Raw genomic sequence first — 21,231 nt, 5'->3', positions numbered from 1 at the left:
ACTATTTCCAAAACATCACAAAAGGGAACTCGGAAGGGAAAAACCCATCACCATCAAGTTTTACTAGCTACTAGGGGTCTACAAGTTAAAACAAACAAACAAAAAGAGTAATGGCTCTGTTGCATATAGCTTGTAGAGCAAGAAATACAGTAAGGATTTCTGAACATGGCAGTAATTCAGCAGCAAAAAACTGAGCCAATACAAACTAGTTCAGCTAACAAGCAGTAAACAGTTTTGGCCTGAAGGGTCCTGTTCAGATGACGCCATCTTCACAAGAGCAAGTACAAAATCAATGAGATCTCTCCTCAGAGCGACAATGACAAAGCCCTGTGCATTTCACCCCACAGAGGCCTTAAAGGTTACAGCTCAAAAACACACAGACAAAACTGAGATATTGCTGTCCCCCTTCCCCATCACAGTTTAAATAACAAATACTCCAGGTAAATGGCTAACTTAGCAAGGAAGTGAGAAAGCCATTAAAACGGTTGATATTGGCAACCACAGATATCAGCTTCTATAGTACTGCACTGAATTATTTATTTAAAAGTTTCCATTACTACAGAAGTGTCAGATTTACTCACTCCAGCTTCTTCGCTCTGTATACACTAACAGCTGCCAGCATGCAAACCATGCTCGAAGGAAGCCCTTCGACAAGTAATACCAACTAGTACCATTTGAACCCTGGCATGACACCCATGCCAAAATATACATATATATATAAATATGTATATAGAATACATCAATATAATATATATACAAGTATTTATACATATATTCCTTTCTACACAATATTCCAAGCAAATTAAACCTTTGGTATAATAGAGTCAACAGGGAAGGAAAGAAAGAGGTGTTTACAGTTTGCTCTCTGGTCCTCTTCTGGTTTTTACTTCTAGAGTTACCTCTTACTTGTGGTGACACACATCTCTGAGGATCTTCTTGTTTGGTGGAAGAGTTGCCACTCAGAGTTGACTCTGAGTCTTCTTTCCCTTCTTTCTTCTTGCCTCTCCATGAGAATTCAGACTATTATCCAAACACAACCAATTGCTTATACACCTAAAGAATCCTTCCTGGTACAAGTGCATAACAGGCTGTGCAACACCTCTACGCTACTCTAGCACTTGCTAGAAAAAAAAGGAAGAGCAGAGTCAGCCTGGGTGGCAGTGATTGAGCTCAGGTCACCTCCAGCTCCCCACTGCTGAGAATGCCATATCAGCACCACCATCTCATGTTGTGCCTTGTCACTCTCCAAAACATTTCGTGTTCCAGAATTGCACTACAATACTGATATATCAGCCACAGTTTTATGTATCAGACTGCATGCTATGCTTTCATTACCAGATTCTGTAAGTTTACTGCAATTCATTATTACCTTACCTTCTTTTGGTACAGAAGCAATTTTTTTAAACTACTAAAACTTTGTATCAATCTCCCCTAAATCCCATGCATTGGAGACAAGCACAAGCAGTTTACACTGTCTTGGTCAGAACAGGTTTTCTCATTTACTCCAACAGGTGACTGGAGCAAAAGGAAAAAAGAATTAGATTCCATGCTACAGGATTAGACTCCATGATGTCACTCTTTTACAGCACATAGCCAGAAGTCTGTAAGGACAGAAAGTAATCTGTGAAATTCCAGCACCTAATACAATTCCCAATTGTTGCTTAAATTAACTTCAGGTTTTTTAAAGTTTCCAACACGGTAAGTCATTCTATGGTTAATCATTCCTCATTGTTATGAACCATATCTGTGTAACTCCTAGTATAATGTTCTTAAGCTTCAATTTCCCCTTACTGAAAAATCTTTCTTATCTGGTCCAAGGGCCCTTCCACTAACAAATTTGTATGTTCCATAACACAGAAATCAAGTCATATCTCCACTGCCCCTAGAGCATGTTAGTGAGGCTGCTGGTTTTGACATTTTCATCTGGAAACATCCTTTCCAAAGCCTCACAGGGATATTCTCCAAACCATCCCCAGATGGTCAATATCCTTCCTGAACAGTTAACACCAGTACCTACTAGTCAATAGCCATGTACACAGGTAAGGAAACTTCCCAGCTTGCATTCGTATGTTTAAAGATTATTCTCAACCACACTATTGCACAGTAAGCTCCTCTTCAGTAGCCTACTGAACTCCTTCTCCTACTGATACATTCCCCTGCATCCCCAAAACACTGTTCTCCAGAAGTTTCTACTGTGGTATCAGTATGGTGTTCCGTGATTATCGCTAGACAAATCAGCTTAGCTTAGCTATGCTATTTGTACAAAAACAAAATGAAGCTTCCTACAAAACTTTATTTAACATTAGTGAACAAAGCCCAGCACACTGTGCTAGTGTCTGTTCTATGGCACCTTTAAACAAATGGCTTTAATTACCTTTTTAATTTAAAGCTAATACCTAATCACAACAGATTCCTTTGTGGAGTACATTATTAAGGACTCAGCTCTCATGGGGCACCTTACTCCCAATTCCCAACAACATCCTTGCAATCCAAGAAGCCACTTCATATCTTTTTCACACTGCCAGACAAAGCAACATCCAACACATTTAAACACACCCTAAATTGGCAACATCTCTCTCATGTTTACTAAGTAGTATCCTGCATTTACCACGCATTGGTCTAGTATACTGTGTGATAGTCTTTAACAGCTCATGACAGAAGTGCAATAATACTGTTTAAATTACTACACAGAAGACTCCCCATAAGATCCTACCAAAGGGTTAATCTAGAAGAAAAATACATATGCAGTTACCTGGTGGAGCTGCAATAGTAGGTCTTTCCATAGTCGTAAAACAAGAGGTTATACTCTGAATTTGAAATAGTTAGTTCATAAAGCTGGTATAAAACAACTTTAATAGAAGTACAAAAGTTGTTATAATCTAAAAACTGAATGCCCATTTCCCCACAGATGAAAAAGGAAAAGGAAAAAAGTACTCAATAATGTTTTTCAGTATCAAAAATACAGTCCTAGTAAATGAAAAGTGTTTGTGGTATCTTTCACTAAACATATTAACCCTCATTTCTCATGGCAACTATGAAATCTGATAATGCAAACAAGCTAACAGACCCAAACAGGATTCCTTCCCTTCCCTCACCATTTTATTCTGTCAACTTCTGTTACTGGAGAATAAAACCACTTAAACAAGGATTTAAAGGAAAAAAACAAAACAAAACAAAACTTCCTTTATTGTTAGGGACCTAAAATACCATAAACCATGACTAAATATGCTTACCATTTTTTTTATCCTTCTGTAATACCAAGATTCCACCACTGTCCACTAACTTTCTAATATGTTAAATTAATTAACAGAAAGTTTGATTTGCCTCTCCTTGTTCCCCTCTTACTGAGCTCAGTTTCACGTTTACAAAACCAGAGCATTTTAACAACACTCCCCTCCATCCATTCATCTAGAAGCATTTAATTTTTGAAAAACAACATACAAACATAATCCTCGAGAAAAAGATCAAGTTCACTGGAAATCATTAGACCTTTGCACAGAAGACGGTTACCCAAGGCTTTAAAGCGGCTAAAATAGTAACAATTATTTCATTTCAAGCATTTCTGAGGTAAATTACATTGCTTGGAGTTTTAATCTCATCATAAATTAAAGTATACATAAAGTGAAACATACAAACTTTTGCATTAAACCAAGCCTAATGGTTTAATGCCCTCCAGGCATTAAGGCTCTAAAAAGTAGCCAGTGGTTATCAAATATCAATAATATGCCAAAATCTGGTCTTGTGGGCGCCATAAAGGTGATGCTGTTGACATAAGAATGCTGTTTCTCTACCTGAAAAATCAGCACCTATATATTTGAAGTGAGTTTGGTCTAGGAAGAAGAAAACCTATATATTAAACCACAAGCTACTGATACATACCAGTTTTCTATCAAATATCTGGGAAATCGCAAAGGATCTTCAGTTTCATGTCTGCTCTGTAGAACTTAGTGACTGATGAAAAGTTCACATCAAGCTTGCTCCACAGTTTCCTTACAGAAGAGTAATAAGCTTACATGGAAGCCCTTACATCATCTTCAGATACAAGTCACATACCAATATTCCTACAACACAGATATGGAAACATGCAGGGGATACAAATAATGCAGCTGTGAAAGTCTGAATGCTCAATACAGCACCACTTTACAGCAAAGTTGGTGTTTCCTGCAGAGAAGCTTCTGGTAAAGTCAATCTAATACCAAAAAACCCTGTTTAATAATAAAATCTAATGAATCCCGGCATTTGCTCCACTTGTAGCTTTATTTAAAATGCCATCAAGTTCAGATTTGTATGGTGTCCTTGAGCCTCTTGGGTTGGATTCTCCGCCTCTCCACCACTCCACCCGCAAAGGATTAGGAAACTGAGAACTTAGAATCATAGAATCATAGAATAGTTAGGGTTGGAAAGGACCTTAAGATCAAGTTCCAACCCCCCTGCCATGGGCAGGGACACCTCGCCCTAAACCGTATTACCCAAGGCCTCGTCCAACCTAGCCTTGAACACCATCAGGGATGGAGCATTCACAACCTCCCTGGACAACCTATTCCAGTGCCTCACCACCCTAACAGGAAAGAATTTCTTCCTTATGTCCAATCTAAACTTCTCCTCTTTAAGTTTTAACCCGTTACCCCTTGTCCTATCACTACAGGAAAATGTTCCTACATTAGTTCTTAGTGGCAGTGCAATACTTTATTGAAGTTAACTATGCAAAGCAGCAAAAGGTCTACAGCTTTTACACCATTACGCAGGGAGATTTCAGCACGTCTGTTTTTCAATGAAATCCTATTCTGGCAAAAAAGTCATCCTCCTTTTAAAGTACCACTGAGAACTGCAACACTGACTTTTTAATTCAGTCCCAGAGATGCTTTAGAATTTTTAATGCTTCATAGCCATGTGATACTTAAATCATAATTAAAAAACCCACAAGGGTAACACTTCCAGTTCCACACAAGATTGGAAAAACACAGTCTCCCTAAAGTGACCTACAATATGCACAGCCTCAATGACTCACTTTTATTAGTTTCTCCCTGGTGAGGTTTCCTCTCCCCGAGACACTGTTACATCATTAAGCCAACAGACAAAGAAATACTCAGTTGAGTATCACTTGGCTTTAAAAAGACCAAGACAAAAATAAAAACATAGTCATTTACTCCATAATAAGAAACATGTTTGCTTATATTTTCCTCCACAATATTTCAGTATTTTTTTCTGCTTCCAATCCTCCACAATGCCTCAACATTCAGGAAGACTCCTGCATTTTCTACTGTACAACGCATTAGACAGCCTATGCCCACTTTCTCCTCAGAAGGGGCTGAGAACTGACACGTACCACGCTGCTTATCGACATCGCTGCTGCTCCTCCTGCTCTGGAAGGCAAACCATTAAGCCAATGGAACCCAACACCATTATCTTAGCTCTTCTGCTCACAGTAAAGCTGCCATCAGCAGCAGCCATGCGCAAGTTCACACTGACAAAACTTTGCAAAAGTCTATTGGAATTGCTGAGTGTACTCACTACAAAGTATTTTGTCTCAGTGACACTGTTTTCAAATTCTGTCTCTCACTTGCTAACACTGAATCAGGCAAGACAATAACTATTCCCACTAGCTACTTAATGCAAAGCCTATTAGTTGGGACGTTGCTCACCCTCACATAATACAGAAAACATCTAATGCAGGAACTCCTCAATAGGTAGACAGCACGATATATCATAGATACTTTACAACCTGATTTCAGTCTGGTGCTAGACATTTACCATCTCATATTGGGCCACCTAAATTTAAACTCCCCAGATTTTTTTTGCTTTTCGTGTGGTCCTGGACAGCCTATCTGTCCAAGTGAAAACCTCAGACACTTCTAAACATGTATTTGTGCATTCACCTCAGACTGCCCAAGGATGCACTTGCTGCCCTGCAAACAAACATGGCTTGTTAGACTGGAATAAATTTATAGTAAGGGCCTGATTTGCACTTGCGGTAATAGAGGTGTAACTACCAGGTGGTGCTCTATTTGATATAGCATACAGAAATAGAAGAGCACCAAAAAATGCAACAGCAGCACTTGTTTAACCAGTACCCCAGCTAGTCCTCCGGGACCACAAAGCAGGAGCAGTGGCTGTTGCACAGGGAAGCAAGCAGAGGGAGGGAAGCCTAACGTGCTGGCAAAGCTTTGGGGCTAGTAAGGCTTCACAGGGAGAGCATATGCAGAAACTGCGTGAAGAAAGGAACTGAAGTGCTCACATGGGGACTGAACAGTAAATAATTCTGATGCTAGGGCAAGCGCTGAAGTGAGTCCTAAAGCATAAGTTATCAACTGTCAAGAAGGATGTAGGCACCTACTAAATTGTTCTTTTAACATGTCAGTTATAAGAGTGAAAATTCTTGATCTAGACAAATTATGGAGCTTAAACTTTCTACAGAAAGCATAATACTACTGAGGACCAAGGAGACATTTCAATTCAATCACTCATATGAATACCCCCTCCGAGAAAGATTTTACTATGTACTCTGAGTTGATCTACTTAAAAATACAAAGGTCCTGTTTTCTTTCAGTGATAAAAGTTCCAGAAAGAGCAATAGTCATATAACAATTACCAGAAGTAACGGAGATCAAATGAGAAGAAAGAACTTGCTGTTAAAATAAAGGTTTCTCAACAGCAGAGGCTATTTAAGATCAAGCAAATTTTAATCCAGTTGCTCCTTAACAAACTCATTTCAGAGTAAAATAGAGCTGTGGTGCCATTCTGTCAGTGGCAGCTGTGTTTTGAAAGGCTCTTGCCACTCCCTTATGTCCCCAGATACTCATTTCTGTGCTCCAGAGGTGCCAATCCTATTGTTTGCATGACTGTGCTCCAAGTTAGGGTTTCAAGAACTATTCCATTTAAAGGAGAAAACACAAAACAAAACCAAAACAGCAAAAACATCCCAATAAAGTACTTGTTAAAAATACAGTCCGTATAACAACCCAAAAAGTCAAAATGACAAGCTAGGAGAGAAGTAACAGAAACTTCTTAAATTGGATTTTTCCCTTGCGCAGAATAACGGAGTCACAGCTTCGTAAGAGGGAAAAATCATTACCGTCTGGCAAGAGACTGCACTCCTGCTTAGTTTCTCCTCCCATTTTTCCAAGTCTTCCCCAACAAGAGAAAACCCCACCCATGCCTAACAAGTTCTACTTTCCTCCTTAAGAGCTTGTAAGAAGTATAAAGAGTGCAAAACCAACAAAAGCTGGAATTGGGTCATTTTTTTCCTGGTTTTCAACAGGAGGTAAGATGGAACTCACTGCAACTTTCACTCTAAGGCAGAGACACAGCAAAGAGGGCAGAATATAGGATATACAGAATAAGAGGAGCACTGGGAAAGCACAGAAGAAAATGCTGATAAAATTTGTCAAGGGGGGGAGGGGGGAGGAGGGAATCTCATAAAAGGATTTTCTTCCAAGAGGTAAAAAAATAGAGGAAGAAAATTATCTGAAATTTACTATATTGGGTAAAAGAAACCATGCTATCATATTTGTGAAGTGAAATCTCTTGGTCTTTTGCCTCTATTTGAATAGGTGTATATATTATGGTAATTTAACATTCCAGACAAACAACACAAAACATTGATATGAAACAAGACTGAACTCAAAAGACTACCTTTGACTATTATCGTGTCTTTTCTGATTCAGTATACGTAACACCTGCTGTTGATACACGGACTGACTCCACAACTCATTAGAGTTGTAAAGTAGGTATGCTTTATTCAGCGCTGAGGTGCATGGGGGTTGCTCCTCCAAAAGCATGCACATCCCTCTTTGCCGCTCAGTTCATTTATATTACATATAATGATTATCTAAACATGAGATTGCTTCACACCTAATACATATGCAAAACCTATTCTCGTCTAGTATTATAATTAGTTTTCTGGCATTCGTCCCATTGGTGCGCCTGCACAGTGCCTCCTGGTGGTGGTCGTTAGGAGGTCATGAGGATGAAGGCCTGTAGTTCCTCTTCATCACGGCGAGTAACCTCTTGCTTTCACGCAGACTCAATAAGGTTTCGGCTCCTATCCAAACCTCAGGTTTGGTACAAGCCGGTTTTATGTATCTTAAAGCAGAAACTTGTCAAGTTACTCTGGCTATCTTTTGTTTCTTTTCTTTCTAAAGATACTATTTAAACAAGAATGTCTTTAAATGTTATTAATCTTATCTATTACAATTCTGCCTAGCAGCTGTAACTCTTACAATTCTACTTCACCGTTCTAGCAACTTTTGACTCCTACAGTTCTGCTTCACCAAGCACAGCGACTGCTTAAGCAAGCAGGCACAATGTTAACCCTTTATTTCCCAGTATCACTGTAATGTGTAAAAACAGAAGAAAAATTGGTGGATTTACTTGTTTAAAACAGAAATCGATTGCTTCATGAACAGCCCACTTAGCAAAGCATAAACTCTAACAAAGAATGCTATGAATAGGTCTGCAAGACTTTCCTGGATGGAAAAGAGGCTATTGATGTGACTGTCAGAGACTACATCACCACAAGTCATGCTCCTGTAACACAACTACACAGTCACTGAACAATTTCTGCATGAACACAAGTGCTTCATAAAAAAAAATTTAAAAATTACACTTACTATGCTCTTTTCAACTTCTCAAATAAAAAAAAACAAAACAACAAAACACAAAAGTGCACACTGAGAAAAAACAAACCTGTTTCCCAAAAAGACTATGAACAGTTTATTTATGAGACATATAAGGCCTTTATTTTTAATAACATGTCACACTGGCTTTGATTTACTTACTGTGGACATTCTTTTATGAAAGCAGATCAGCAAAAGAAAAGCCCCAAACATTATTTTTAAATATACAGGTTTCAAACAAAACTGCTGTTTCAGGATTTTCCACCTAGCTTACAGAGCTGCAATTTAAAAGCTCTGAATTCTTTCAACCTGCAGAAACAGGATGAAACTCAATAGTTTTACCTTCAACATACTTGAAGCAGCAAGGAATCCAGTCTCAGAAGTTAGAAAGGATGCAGTAATGCTATTTCTCTTGCACTGCAGCAACAGTTCAGGAAGCATCAACAAGCTTATGACCTTACAAAGTTTCCAGGTAAGACAACTACACAAAAGTTAACACAATAAAAATGTGACAGGTTATAAAGATAGCTAGTCTAATAAGAGTTTTGATCATTTGGGTTCCCCAGTTTGTAAACTTTCCATAGATCCCTATACTACTGCTTTCTGGATGACAATCTGTACTTATGTTCCTTTACATTAGAATAAAAGAAACACTTCAGGAAGGTGTTGTAGAATTACCAAAGTAAACTGGTATTAAATTACTGTATAATGTAGCTCCAAAGCTGAGCACAACAGAACTTCAGTTCATACAGCCAAACCTGCACAGACAGTCTTCAACCCTTTATGCACTCTTCAAACATGAAAAACAATCCCATTTAGTTTTCTCTCACAACTGAAGGGAGGGCGGAACCAAACCAAAGCACACACATTAATGCACTACAAGCACAGACCAGTACTACATGCGTAAGCCCACATGCATGTTCCACAAACACTTGCTGTTAGGGTGGTTGCTTTGACTGCCTATGACAAACTATATTTACCATGCACCTGTGCTTTTCACCTGTCCTCTTCTGAATAATTCCATCCTCAAGGATTGATCTTAGACATACAGAAGAATCACAATATCTATTATTTTAATTAATTTATTGCTTTCACTCCATATTGTAAAACATGTTTTCATAAAACCCAAGTCCAGTAATTTATTAGAAATGTAACTTCTGATGTATGAGAAACGGAAGCAGAAGCTTGAAGCATTCACTCAAATCAAAATACTTCACAAAGCATATTAACTCTTTCACCCACATTTGGAAGATGTAAAAATGATCTATTTTTCTGCTTTTACAAGTATCTAGAAATTTTAAGTCTGTAAATGTGATCTAACATCATGGTGGGGGGGTTGGAACTTGATGATCTTCGGGTCCTTTTCAACCCTAACTATTCTATGATTTATAGAGAACAAGTTTTAGATGAGACCTTCATGGTTCATATTATTTAGGAATGAGGGAAAGAACTGCACTGCACTTCTGAAGTATCTTACTTAAATGTCATGGATGTCTGTATTGAATAAATGATACAACATACAGTTGCATTCTGTTCTTCAAGGGTGCATTTTATTTCCAAATATAAAATAACACAGCTATTCCAAACTGTCAGTACAATCTTGCATATCAGTAGAATGTTTCAATGATGGCTTTGGCTCACTCAAAAAAATACATAAAAGCATCTAACTTGAATGTTTATTACAGTAAATCTGGGGGAAAAAAAAAACACCTCTAAGACTTCTAGAACTGTCTTCACCTAACCTCAACAAACCTTACACACAGCAGTACATACTGAAGAATCATAAGAATTAACAGTCTAGTACAGAAACTATGCTCGGTTGTTTCTAACGCTCCCAGGATTTTAAGAAGATTATACTTTCAAGTGACACTGTCTGCTTGGAATCCAGTCAATTTAAAATGAGGCAAAATGGATTTACATTCATTTCACATTCCTTAGCTATCCTAACCCTTCTGACAACTTTTATGGTTTTGAGACCATAGCTGCAGTAGAAGTAGCAGAGTAACTCTCACGGAAGCTAACAAAGTGAACTGACTAACACTAATTATTTCCTTGATACTTCCTTGCTCTTACTAATACTTGATATAATATTTTTTGGCAAAACATTGATTACTTTATTGATAAGCATTTACGTATTTTTCCTTACCAAGTTACTATAAAAAGCACACACCCTCTGGAAACATAAAGGAAAACCTTCTTTCTTTATTTTTTGTTCTTACTGAGTGGAAGAGATTACATCTGAAAATTGAATGTCAGTGGCTGGAAGCCCAAATCTGTTTCATCTTTCAGCATAAGGACAGGAAGTAAGGTCACTGACAGCTTCTAATTGAAAACATCTTAAAGCCAGACTTTCGCTCTAGATCAGGATTTTGTTCTGGGACATGCAATTCCTGTCCCAACATATCACCCAAGTTAGTTCCAATTCAGCAGTAGCTGCAGCTTTAAATACAGACATCCATTTGAGAAGTTACCTAATCAGAACTCAGCATAGCTGATGAACAACCGTCTTTCTTCTATTCACAAAGTAAAGCAGTATTAGCCCAGAGGGGTCTGGTACATAAAGCTTTGTCTCCAAATAATGTTGAACTAAATCATTGTGGCTCTGTGGTTGAGCACTGCTCACTGGAAGCTGCATACACAATGGAGAATTTATTTACAACAGAATTACGGGCCACAAGAAAAGGTGAGACAGGCTTAACATCTGATCAAGTTCACACCCAACTAGAAGGAGAATAAACACTCCCTGCACCACCCTGCAGTATCAAACAACTGCCTTTAAATTAGGACAGAATTGTTACTTGCATTTTATATCCACAAACTAGTTCCATGCACTACTGGTTTGGGAGCAAACAAAAGGAGATTCCTCATTGAAATCACACCACTTTAATTTTTCTTACTCAGTATGAACACTCAATAGGAAATTCTGCCCAATATGGTGTGAATTAAGAAAAAAATTGGCTGAAAACAAAATCTGTAAATTCTATCAAATACTGTTTAAGAAAACACATCCTCACCTGTATTGTCTACCTGTCCTATGTGACCATTTATTTTCAGGTGTATTTGCAGTTCTCAAATATATCTTAGCAGGTACCAAGTTTTCTCTACCAAAACTGAGACCACTTAGTCCTTTAGAAAATGCCTAATGGAAGTGCCTCAGTTTCTTCTGCACAGCTCTAAAGTGAGGATGCTCTAGTCAAACATACAAGGAAGCCATGAAAACCTCCAACTTACCGATATCAAGCAGCCCTCTTCTTACTACAGCACTTCTCGACTAAGCCTTCCACCATCAATACCCTAAATCCATATTCCCAATTTCAAACACTCTTAAAGTATGCCCGGTCCCTAGCGTTATCTTTGCTGTTTCTTATTTCAGTATCCTACTTATCAAAGATCCTCTCTCACCCTGCCATACTAACCAATTTCAGATAAAGGGCACAAAGACAGCTGCCTGTTATCTTAACTGTTCAGAAAAGGTTTGTCAGGACACGCTGCAGAGCTGAGAACTGCGCACACGTAAGCAGCAAGCACACAGCTCTGGCCAGGACATCTGTGCTGCTCACCCTGCAGTTAACACGTCAGTCAGGAAACTCAGTCACTTCCCAGTCACCTGGTGGGGCACGCACTGACAGCCTCTCAGATACTGAGGAACAGAAGCTTTGCTTTTTCCCTTCAACACAGACCCCTGTCCATGTGATGCACTGGCCATGAGTACATATAACACATGCAATTCAAAGATTTGGTCTTGGGCTATTTAATGCTTAGCCTCACAATTATCTTGCATCACTTAGGGCCACTTCTTTCCACCACCGCTCCCTCTGCTAAGGGCAAGGATAAATCCTAAATTCTGTGCCAAGAAAAACAAGTTCCCAGCTTGCCCAATTATACATAGTTATATCAATGAAGTGTTTTGACCATTAACACTTCCTCTCTTTCCATCCCACTTGCAGGAAATACAAATGCTAATGATTCAGTTAATGAATAAAGATAATACAGAGCCACATCCTTACCAGTTATATGTGCCTGTCCTCTCAGTGATAATCTATGCAGTATTATAAAATGCTTAAGAAACTGAATTTGCACAACTTCAAAAATCAGCCCTGCCCCTTATTACTAAGGATAAAGTCAATATAGCAAGGATTACAAAATATTCTTTGAAACTTTACAAAACTGTTAAGTCTAAAATCAATCATTCAAAAGTTAGGAAGTATCATTATTAAGGCTACCTATGAAATCCTAATTCAGCTTTTCTCTGCATAAACATTATGATAGAGTACTTAACTATACAATCACAGATTGTTTCTCCACCTGAAGAGCACACTGAAGTTTTCAATAATGAACAGATACGGGCCCCAATGTTGTAGTCTGCACATAAATAACATTTTTTATAGAATCTCACAAAAACAGAATTGAAAAATATTTCAGGAGGTCATCTACTCCATCCTTTTTCACACTGTGAATCACTGTTGCAATCCACTTCGTTAGATCATTATACAACCTATTCTTTCAACTCTTTATTATTGCCTCAAACCATGTACATCTTTCAGGTCTTCATTATCCCAGCGTTATAAAGATCAGCAGTTAGAAAACTTGTCCTGTTCACTGCAATTCAAGTCTTTTACTTGCTTTTCTACTCAACATAACAACAGTTTATTACACTTCTTTGTATTTATCTGTTGTATGCCTGAATAAAGTCCTGTACACCTGCCAGGCTTTGGGATTGTGGGGGGTTTTTTGTTCCAGGTTTGGCAACATCAATACTTCTGTGATCTGAACTGTCTCCAGTGGCCTTCCTCTTCCTTGAAGGACAAGGTCCCACAGTAGACACAACATTCCAGCTGGAGCTCTTCCACCGCTGAAGAGAATGAACAAGTTATTACACAGGATATGCCAAAGACCATAACCCATAAGATATTGCTGACTGACATTCTTTCTGTGATCCATGATAAACACCAGGTCCCTCTGTCCAGCATTGCCTATTCCCCATCCTAACCACTGCGCAGGTTTTCAGCCTCTTCAGTATGATACTATCATGCACTGAAAAGCATCTAGATTTTCAGGCCCTTATTTTACTACGTTTCCAGCATTCCTCTGTCTTCCCTCCTCTCCCCCTCTCACTTGCTATTGAATTTTAGCTTGTTTCATCTACTTCAAGCCACAAGACCAGAGACACTGCCTTGACCAGATAACTAAAGCCAATTCAAAATTCTGTACAGGGAACTGATTCACAGAAAAGCAGCCTGTTTAAATCAGAGGGGAGAACAGAAGAGGACTAAAAGGACTAGAAAACAATTTGTGTGTGAAGAACAAGCAAGTAGAGGATATAGGCTGAAATTGCTAGAATTGAAAGTGAGCAACAAACATAAGCAACTATAAGAGTTCTTTTTATGATCATTTAGTTTAAAAAACAAACAAAAAAATCCTACTACACCTTGAGGCTGCATACTATGCCTTTCCATCTCTAAGGCTAGTTAACTGTCAACAGAAGAGTCTTAATATGGTGCGTACTGTTACACCACCAGCTGTTACTCATTGCTTACAAATAGTTTACTTCTTACATTTCTTTGGATTCAAGTTCAGTACACTGTTTTATCATACACTCGATCTTTATCATTCTAAAGACAGAAGTCTCCGGCTTTTGATGAACTCTTCTGCTCTCCGTTACTAAATCTGAATATTTCATGCCATTTTGGAAATAAAACAAGGAATTGCATCTGAGAAATTATATTTTACAAACGGTAAAACTAAGAAACAAGGTCAAATTCTGAGCGCCTAATTTGAAATATTAATGAGTATTTAGAGTTACAGACACAAGATCTATTCAGGAACAGCTCCCCTTGACTTCTTTGGCAGCTGCAAGCACTCAGCATTTCTGCAATACAGATCCCAGAGGTCTCAAGTCCAGTAAATGAGGAACACACAGCTAGTGACCACCTGTGGGAAGCTTGGTTTAAGCAACTTGCTCACATCACTGAAACTCTGCAAGAGCAACATAATTCAATTGTGTACGACAGCATTTAATTACATTAACAGTGAAACCTTTATTCAAACTTCCCTGTCCCTCGCCCCATTCATTTCACACCTTTGAACATCTGCTACAAAAGGAGCAAGAGTCCTATAGATAACTTCATTTGCTATCCAACACCCATTCCTCCCCAGAGCAGGATCAGTTTTGCACACTGAACACAGTGAGGGTCCTGTCTACGTGTGGGGTATGTGTATGTACAGCTATTTATATGCAGGTGCCTATACACCTATAAATTATCTATATGGGTATACACTATGTGATCATGTGTGTATAGCTGTGCCTGTAAGTTATGGTACAGAAGTAGTTTAAAATTGTACAGCTTATTGTAATGTCAGTATTTTCAACTTGCCAATTTTTGCCTTTGCAGTCTTCATATGCTGCTACAATTTCTGTGGAGGAAATCTTCCAGTTTTTAAAACAAACTCTGAAAAACACTGCTGTCACAAAGCTGAAACATGCACATTCATGAAATGTTCAAGGAGAAGCAGAAGATTATCATGCTCCTGGATGAGAGGAGAAAAGGGACAACACTATGAAGCTCCGGGTTCTGTGCAGAATTCTGGAGAAAGTGTCCCAGACAACATGCCCACGCTTCCCCTTTCCTAAATTCCAAGCTTCATGCTTTTAGCTACATCTCTTCAAGTCTGGTCACAGTCCCTTATCTTCCCTGCTTCTGATTCCTTCTTTCAGCACCCTTTTTTGGAGGTTTATTTTCCTTTTTCAAACCAAGTCCATCTGTGTTTCCCAGTGCGCTTACTCTTACCAGGCAGCACTGCTTATTTCTTCAAGGTTTAATTTCTGCATTGCAGTTTCCCTCATCCACAGATCTATTTCCCTGACCTAATGTCTTGCCTCCTAGCCCTTGTGCCCTGCAATTTCCAGTCTCCTTCTCATAAACCCTCTTGTGATTTGTGTGTCTCACCCCCTCCTACTCCTACAACTTCCAGGTTTCTGCACCCATCTCATCAATGAGCAAAACTGACTGGAAAAGATCCATAGTCTTCCCTTATGCCTGCTGCTTAACTAAAATCCGAGTCCCGTGCTGAGTCTTTTTAAAAGCCTTTCCTGATGCAATCAACACCAAGACACCATAAGGCAGATGCCCAAGTTTCCCTAAAGAAAGTAAAGCACTCTATTACGTAGCACAGACAAACCTTTAGGAACAAGGTAGACAGGTGCTAGTTCTCAGTCCTAAAGCTCAACCCAGTCCCACTTCTGGAGCAGTTTAGACAGACTTTCACAGGGAAGTCAAATCTTTCACATACCACTTTGGGCTATGGGAAGCATATTTAGTACCTGGTCAGTATCAATAGGTAGGTAAGGTTCCATGACAACAGGCTACATCTGAGTTTTAGCAGACAAAAAAAAAGAAAAAGCATCATCTCTATCACATTATGTGCCTAAATTTGGTTGCTACAAGCTTTTGAAAAAAATATCCTTTTCAAAGCACAAGTGGAGAAAACATCCCCTTCTGAGCAGGCACAATCTGCCTAAGTTTAACTGCATGCTCTAAAGCATACGGGTATTAAAGTTGTTCAGAAAAGAAGCTGGCAGAACTCAAAGCAGTACCCATTGTTTTCTTCTTGCCTTAACACCAGAAGTAGCTGAACTCTTTCAACTGACATTTCACAAAGCAAAACCAAAAAGCTTCAGCCCATAGCAAAATGTACACTTCATAAAATTTCAGTTGAAATAGTAAAGTTTGTTCTCAATGCCACTGCAAAGCAATCTCTTAAAGCATTTTAGAACATCTTGCAGCTTTAATGACAGCTAAGCACAATCAGCTCAGCCTACCAGTTCCAGTATCTACCCTGTTCATTTTATCTGACATTAATTACATTGATGTAATCAGCGATGTAAGCACTGATGATCAGTTCTCTCTCTTCCCTATCTCATGCATTAGGAAAGACACCACTAATCCATTGCTCTTATGAAAGTTTTCCCTTAGTCTTCTAAAACAGCTGTCTCCAGTAACATCAACAGCTGAAAATACAGCACATACAGGGATTGTCAATCAAATCTGTTACTGAGTTCATGTGAGTTTAACAACCCCTAAAGAAAAGCACACAAATATATGACTTTTAAAGGGATCACATCATGTAACTCCAGAGTGCAAAACTGGCCATACTGACAAGGACTCCGTGAAAATGTGGTGCTTGTATATGAGTCGAAAAAGAAATTAAGTCTGCATTGTTCATCTAATGCTACCATTTGACTAAACTTTGGGGTTCTAAGACACTATTGCCTGATGGCTCTTTACATATACATAAGGACATAGGTTCCCACAACACACTCTGTTTAATAACTCTTGCACAATCAGTGTTATTCATACTGTAAGCCACAATGGGCCAGGCTGGAGACACACCAGTAGTAAAGGACATCATCCATAATAACTCTTACGCAATTAGTGTAATTCATACTGTACACCACAATGGGCAAGGCTGGAGACTCACGGTAGTTTAGGACATCAACCATAAACAGATTTACTTTCAAATGAAGGAAAGCCACGTCTCCCACAGTTGAAGTGAAACTGTATTATTAAGAAGTCTACTCTGTTTCACTCCTCTCCCAAGCAACCCTCCCACACACACACAATGAACTGAAAAGTAAGAACTGGGTTGTCAGAATCTGCCATTTAACACAAGCATCATCTCACCATACCTCTTGGAAAAGATACGTGCTGCAGCAAGAATCACTGCTCTTTAATGCGTCCAGTGCCTGAAATCTGTTTCCAAGGCAGGTCAAAACTCTTAAACCCTACTTTGCTAAAGGGATGCCATACTTCCAGTCACAGCCTTGCCTGAGAAATCAAAGACCTTACTTCACAGAAAACACATGTCACTCACAAAAGAGGCAAAACTGAACAAAAAGCTGCACTGTCCACTAGCTTGTTTAGCATTCTAACTTCTTGAAAGAACATGTAAACAAAGAACACATTTCCTCTGGCAAGGCTACAAGTCTAGCTTGCAGACATGAGGCTGACAAAGCAAGCACAGCACAGAAAGCAGCCTTAAAGAGAATCCTCCAACCATATGGGTCTTCTGTGAAAATGAACTGGAAGCAAGCTTGACAAGCTGAACTGGCCACAAGAGACACGATGCCAACTCAAGTGTCTGCAACACATTCATGCAATTAAGTTGAATAAACAATATCCTGCAACTGTCCCATAAGGCAGATACATCTGATTCCCTGCTTGACCTCCACAAGTTGTCTTTAGTCCCTGAGTCTCTGAGGAGACCCACTGCAGACTTTTCCGGGTCCAGCTCACAGCTCTACACACTCCCTAGGAAAAACACGCAGTGAGACAAGATAAATCCTCCTGATTGTCAGTGAGGGAATTGCACAGATTGTGCAATGGAACAAAAGCAAAACCACAGACTGGGCTGAGCAATAAGACATTCACAGAGCCTGACCAAAACCCTAGTTCAGAGGTGCTCAAATATATACCTACCTTTGGCACATCAGCAACCTATCCACATACTCAGAATTCAGCATCTGCTTAACTGTGGAAACTGAAGCCCTGATTCAGCAACTTGTGACTTCAGTGGGAGTCGGATCAGGCATTCCAAAACCCAAGTTGATTTTCTTAAGTACTGACATTCACTTTGCTATTTCAGCTGCAAGCAAGTGGCTCTGTAACAGCCATTCTGCTCTTACTTGATGACTCTTCTGCATAACTCAAAGTTGTAGGACTTTGTTCTTGCTGTTCTACACAAGTCAAGACCAAATGGTAAGGAAAGCAAACGAACTGCACCCAACAGAAATACTCAGGGAGTTGTAAATTTGTGGGGCAATTAGGGAATATTGTCCAAGCCTACTGCTTATGACTAGTACACATCCTACAAACCACCATCAAAACATTTCAAGGCTAAAAGAATAAAGGCTGCATCCTAATTTTTTAAACACTATAGGCCCAAGACATGAGAAACTGGAATCCTGACATGCTTTTTAATAAAGCATTTCACCTTAACCTGAAAGGAACAAAATATTCTTGTTTTCTGCAACCTGCAGTCTTTAAATCTCTATGATCAATGAAACATTTCCGTCTATCAAAAGCATCCTCTGAAGAGCAAGTGTGCTCTTAGTATGCAAAAGTTCACATGCCCAGTGGAAAGAGAAAGCTATAGGACTCGCAAATCAAAACAGCTTAAGGCTCCTGCACTAGACTGAGCAGGAAAGCATTGCTTTGGGCAAGATCTGCTGTCTCCGGGTGCTCTCTTCCAGCAGAACAAACACTGGCGGGTTACATAATATTTCTATTGCTGTTCTTAAGTTATACAAGAAAACACAACAATCACACGAAAGCTGACAGAAATCCACCACAATGTTTAATTAAGAACTACTAAATATGAGACAAACAATTAAACAAAGGCCTTCACTGACTTCCTATGAAAACCTAGAAAGAGAAATACAGCCACTCTATTAAACTCAAAGAGGCAAAAAAGCTCGAGCAAGTCTCCAACTTATGAACTTACCACTTTGCCTTCTCCCATTTGTATGCAAAGCATGTTCTATTTAAGAAAATGAATCTCTGAAGCTCACTAGAAATTACTGACTGTCACATAGGCTGGAAATGGAACAACTCTTGCTGGCAAAGAAGGGAGCAGAGCCTAAGTTCCCTGAAAACCTAATCAGTCACCACCAAAAACACAAGCTACTTTCTGAAGTAGAAACAAAGTATTTTTAATAAGATAAGCATGTTTTATAACACCAAGGCTTCTCAAGCACCCAGCAATAATCGCCACGTGTTTAAGTAAAAGAGCCAACACTAGCTGGTCCACTTCACGAAATTGGTTAATGCAGGTTCCCATCACCGTTTTCCACTTAGCAACGATTTATTGACTGATAAAAATGTATTACTTTATACCTGTTATCTATCAAAAAGAAAACCTAGAGTCACAGCAAAATCATCTCTTTCTATGAAATTGCAGTTGTTGCATTTTCTTTTTTTAAGTATTAGAGATGAATCAAGAAGTACTGTGGGAGCAGAACCAAAGGAGACATCTTTGTGATTAAACTGCCTGCTTAACTACAGACTAATTTTGATGTCTAAAGCCACTAGCGAAAAGAAGGGAAAAGAAAGGGGGTCATTGATTTCTGGCTGCTTTAAAGTACGTACTAAGCGCACACACACACACACACACACCCCCTCTGAAGCCCCAACAGTTCTCTCCACACACACGTCACACCACAGCAGTGCCCAGAAAGCAGCACTCTGCCTTTCCACGGGCTCTGATGCTTCTTCACAACTTGAAAGGCGAAAGCGAACCCGGCTGCCCTGCACCCTGCAGGTGCCACCACTGCCCGGGACTTGGCACCCTCAAACGCTCCAGGCACCCCCAAACGCCGCAGGCGCTGGGCACCCCGCTCCGGGCACCACCGGTTCGCACAGGGCACCCCACACGCCGGGAACACGGGGTCCCCGGGAGGTGTGGTACAGGAATGCCACCAGCCACCCCCACTGCTGCTCTTCTTCGCTTCACATAACGGGTTCCGCGTCCGAGGCCCCCCTCCCCGCCCCGGCCACGAACAATGCCCGCGTTTTCTGGCGGAGCTCCCCAGCAGCGCCGCGCACACGAGCGGCCCCCGCCCGCCCGCGGCACCGCCGCATTGTTAGAGGCGCTGCCGACCCCCGATTACAGACACCGGCATGCGGGGACGGCGGAGCTCAACCACCCCCTTCCACGCCGGCACACCTGCCGCGGCCCGGCAGGCCCTCTTTGTTCCCTTACCTGCGGCGGGCGAGCCCCGCAGCGCCGGCACGGCGAGCAGCAGCGGCAACAGGGCGGGCAGCGCCGGCCGCCACCTCGCCGCGGCCGCTGAGGCCACCACGAAGCGTGTCACCCCCTCCATGGCACGGCACGGCACGCCGCGGCCCGGCGTCAAGTCATCGCGGCTCCCCGGGTCCCCCCCGCGGGATGAAAGGGCTGGGCGGGCTCGGCGGCTCCTCCCGGGCGCATCCACAGCCGGCGGGGCTGGGACACGCGGTGACGGGAGGCCGCCGTACCCCTCCCTCCCCACGCCCACCCCGAAAGCAGTATTCACGGGGGCAGTGGCACGGCGCTAGCCGCCTCCCCGCAGCCGCGGGACGTGTGAGGGACAGCAGGGCCCGTGAGCGGCTCGGCCCCCGGACAGGGAGGTGGAGGGAAGCCCCGGAGAAGCGAGGCTGGCAGCTACGGTCCCTCACGTGGGAAGCGGCGGCAGCTCCGTCCCTGCCGCACAACGCTCACTCTCTCCCTCCCTCGCTAACCCCGGCTGAGGCCGTCCCGCGGCGGCGAGCGCAGCAGGACCGCCCGCCACCTGCGCGCCCCCGCCCCGCCGTCCGCGTCTGCGCGGGGGCGCGCCCGGCCCTCCCCTCTCCGCCGCTGGGCGGGGCTGTGGAGAGGGAAGGGAGGGGCCAAGGCCCTTGCGCGGCCCGGGTCAGCCAACGGTCGCCCCCGTCAGGGGGACCCGCGGAGAGGCCGAGGGCTGAGGTGGTACCCGCGGCCGGGCCATCGCTTCACCCTGCCTGCGAGCGGAGTTTGGGGCTGGAACAATAATGAACGTCAGCATGGAAAAGGAGAAGACGCAAGGATAAGGGCATAGCTACGT

At 41.3% G+C, this 21,231-nt stretch overlaps 1 protein-coding gene across 6 annotated transcripts in view; it reads right to left on the bottom strand.

Moving 5' to 3' along the window:
- KIAA1549 (KIAA1549 ortholog) overlaps positions 1–20,780 on the bottom strand; it is a 146,222-nt gene extending 125,442 nt beyond the window's left edge. For all 6 annotated transcript variants that reach the window (XR_009728272.1, XM_061371904.1, XM_061371908.1 and 3 more), the window contains exon 1: positions 20,373–20,780. Coding sequence is in view for 5 of the 6 variants with exons in the window: in XM_061371904.1 (XP_061227888.1) it covers positions 20,373–20,493 (121 nt within the window). In the remaining variant the exon portion in view is untranslated. The remainder of the gene's footprint in view (positions 1–20,372) is intronic.
- Between the last annotated feature and the right edge of the window lie 451 nt (positions 20,781–21,231).

Source organism: Neopsephotus bourkii, unplaced genomic scaffold (assembly GCF_033783945.1).
Source record: "Neopsephotus bourkii isolate Nb327-2 ecotype Australia unplaced genomic scaffold, CSIRO-AGI_Nbou_v1 NB_1589, whole genome shotgun sequence".
In the NCBI taxonomy this organism is placed as follows: domain Eukaryota; kingdom Metazoa; phylum Chordata; class Aves; order Psittaciformes; family Psittacidae; genus Neopsephotus; species Neopsephotus bourkii.
The sequence above is the reverse complement of the archived record's forward strand: the minus strand, read 5'-3'. Positions and strand labels throughout refer to the sequence as shown.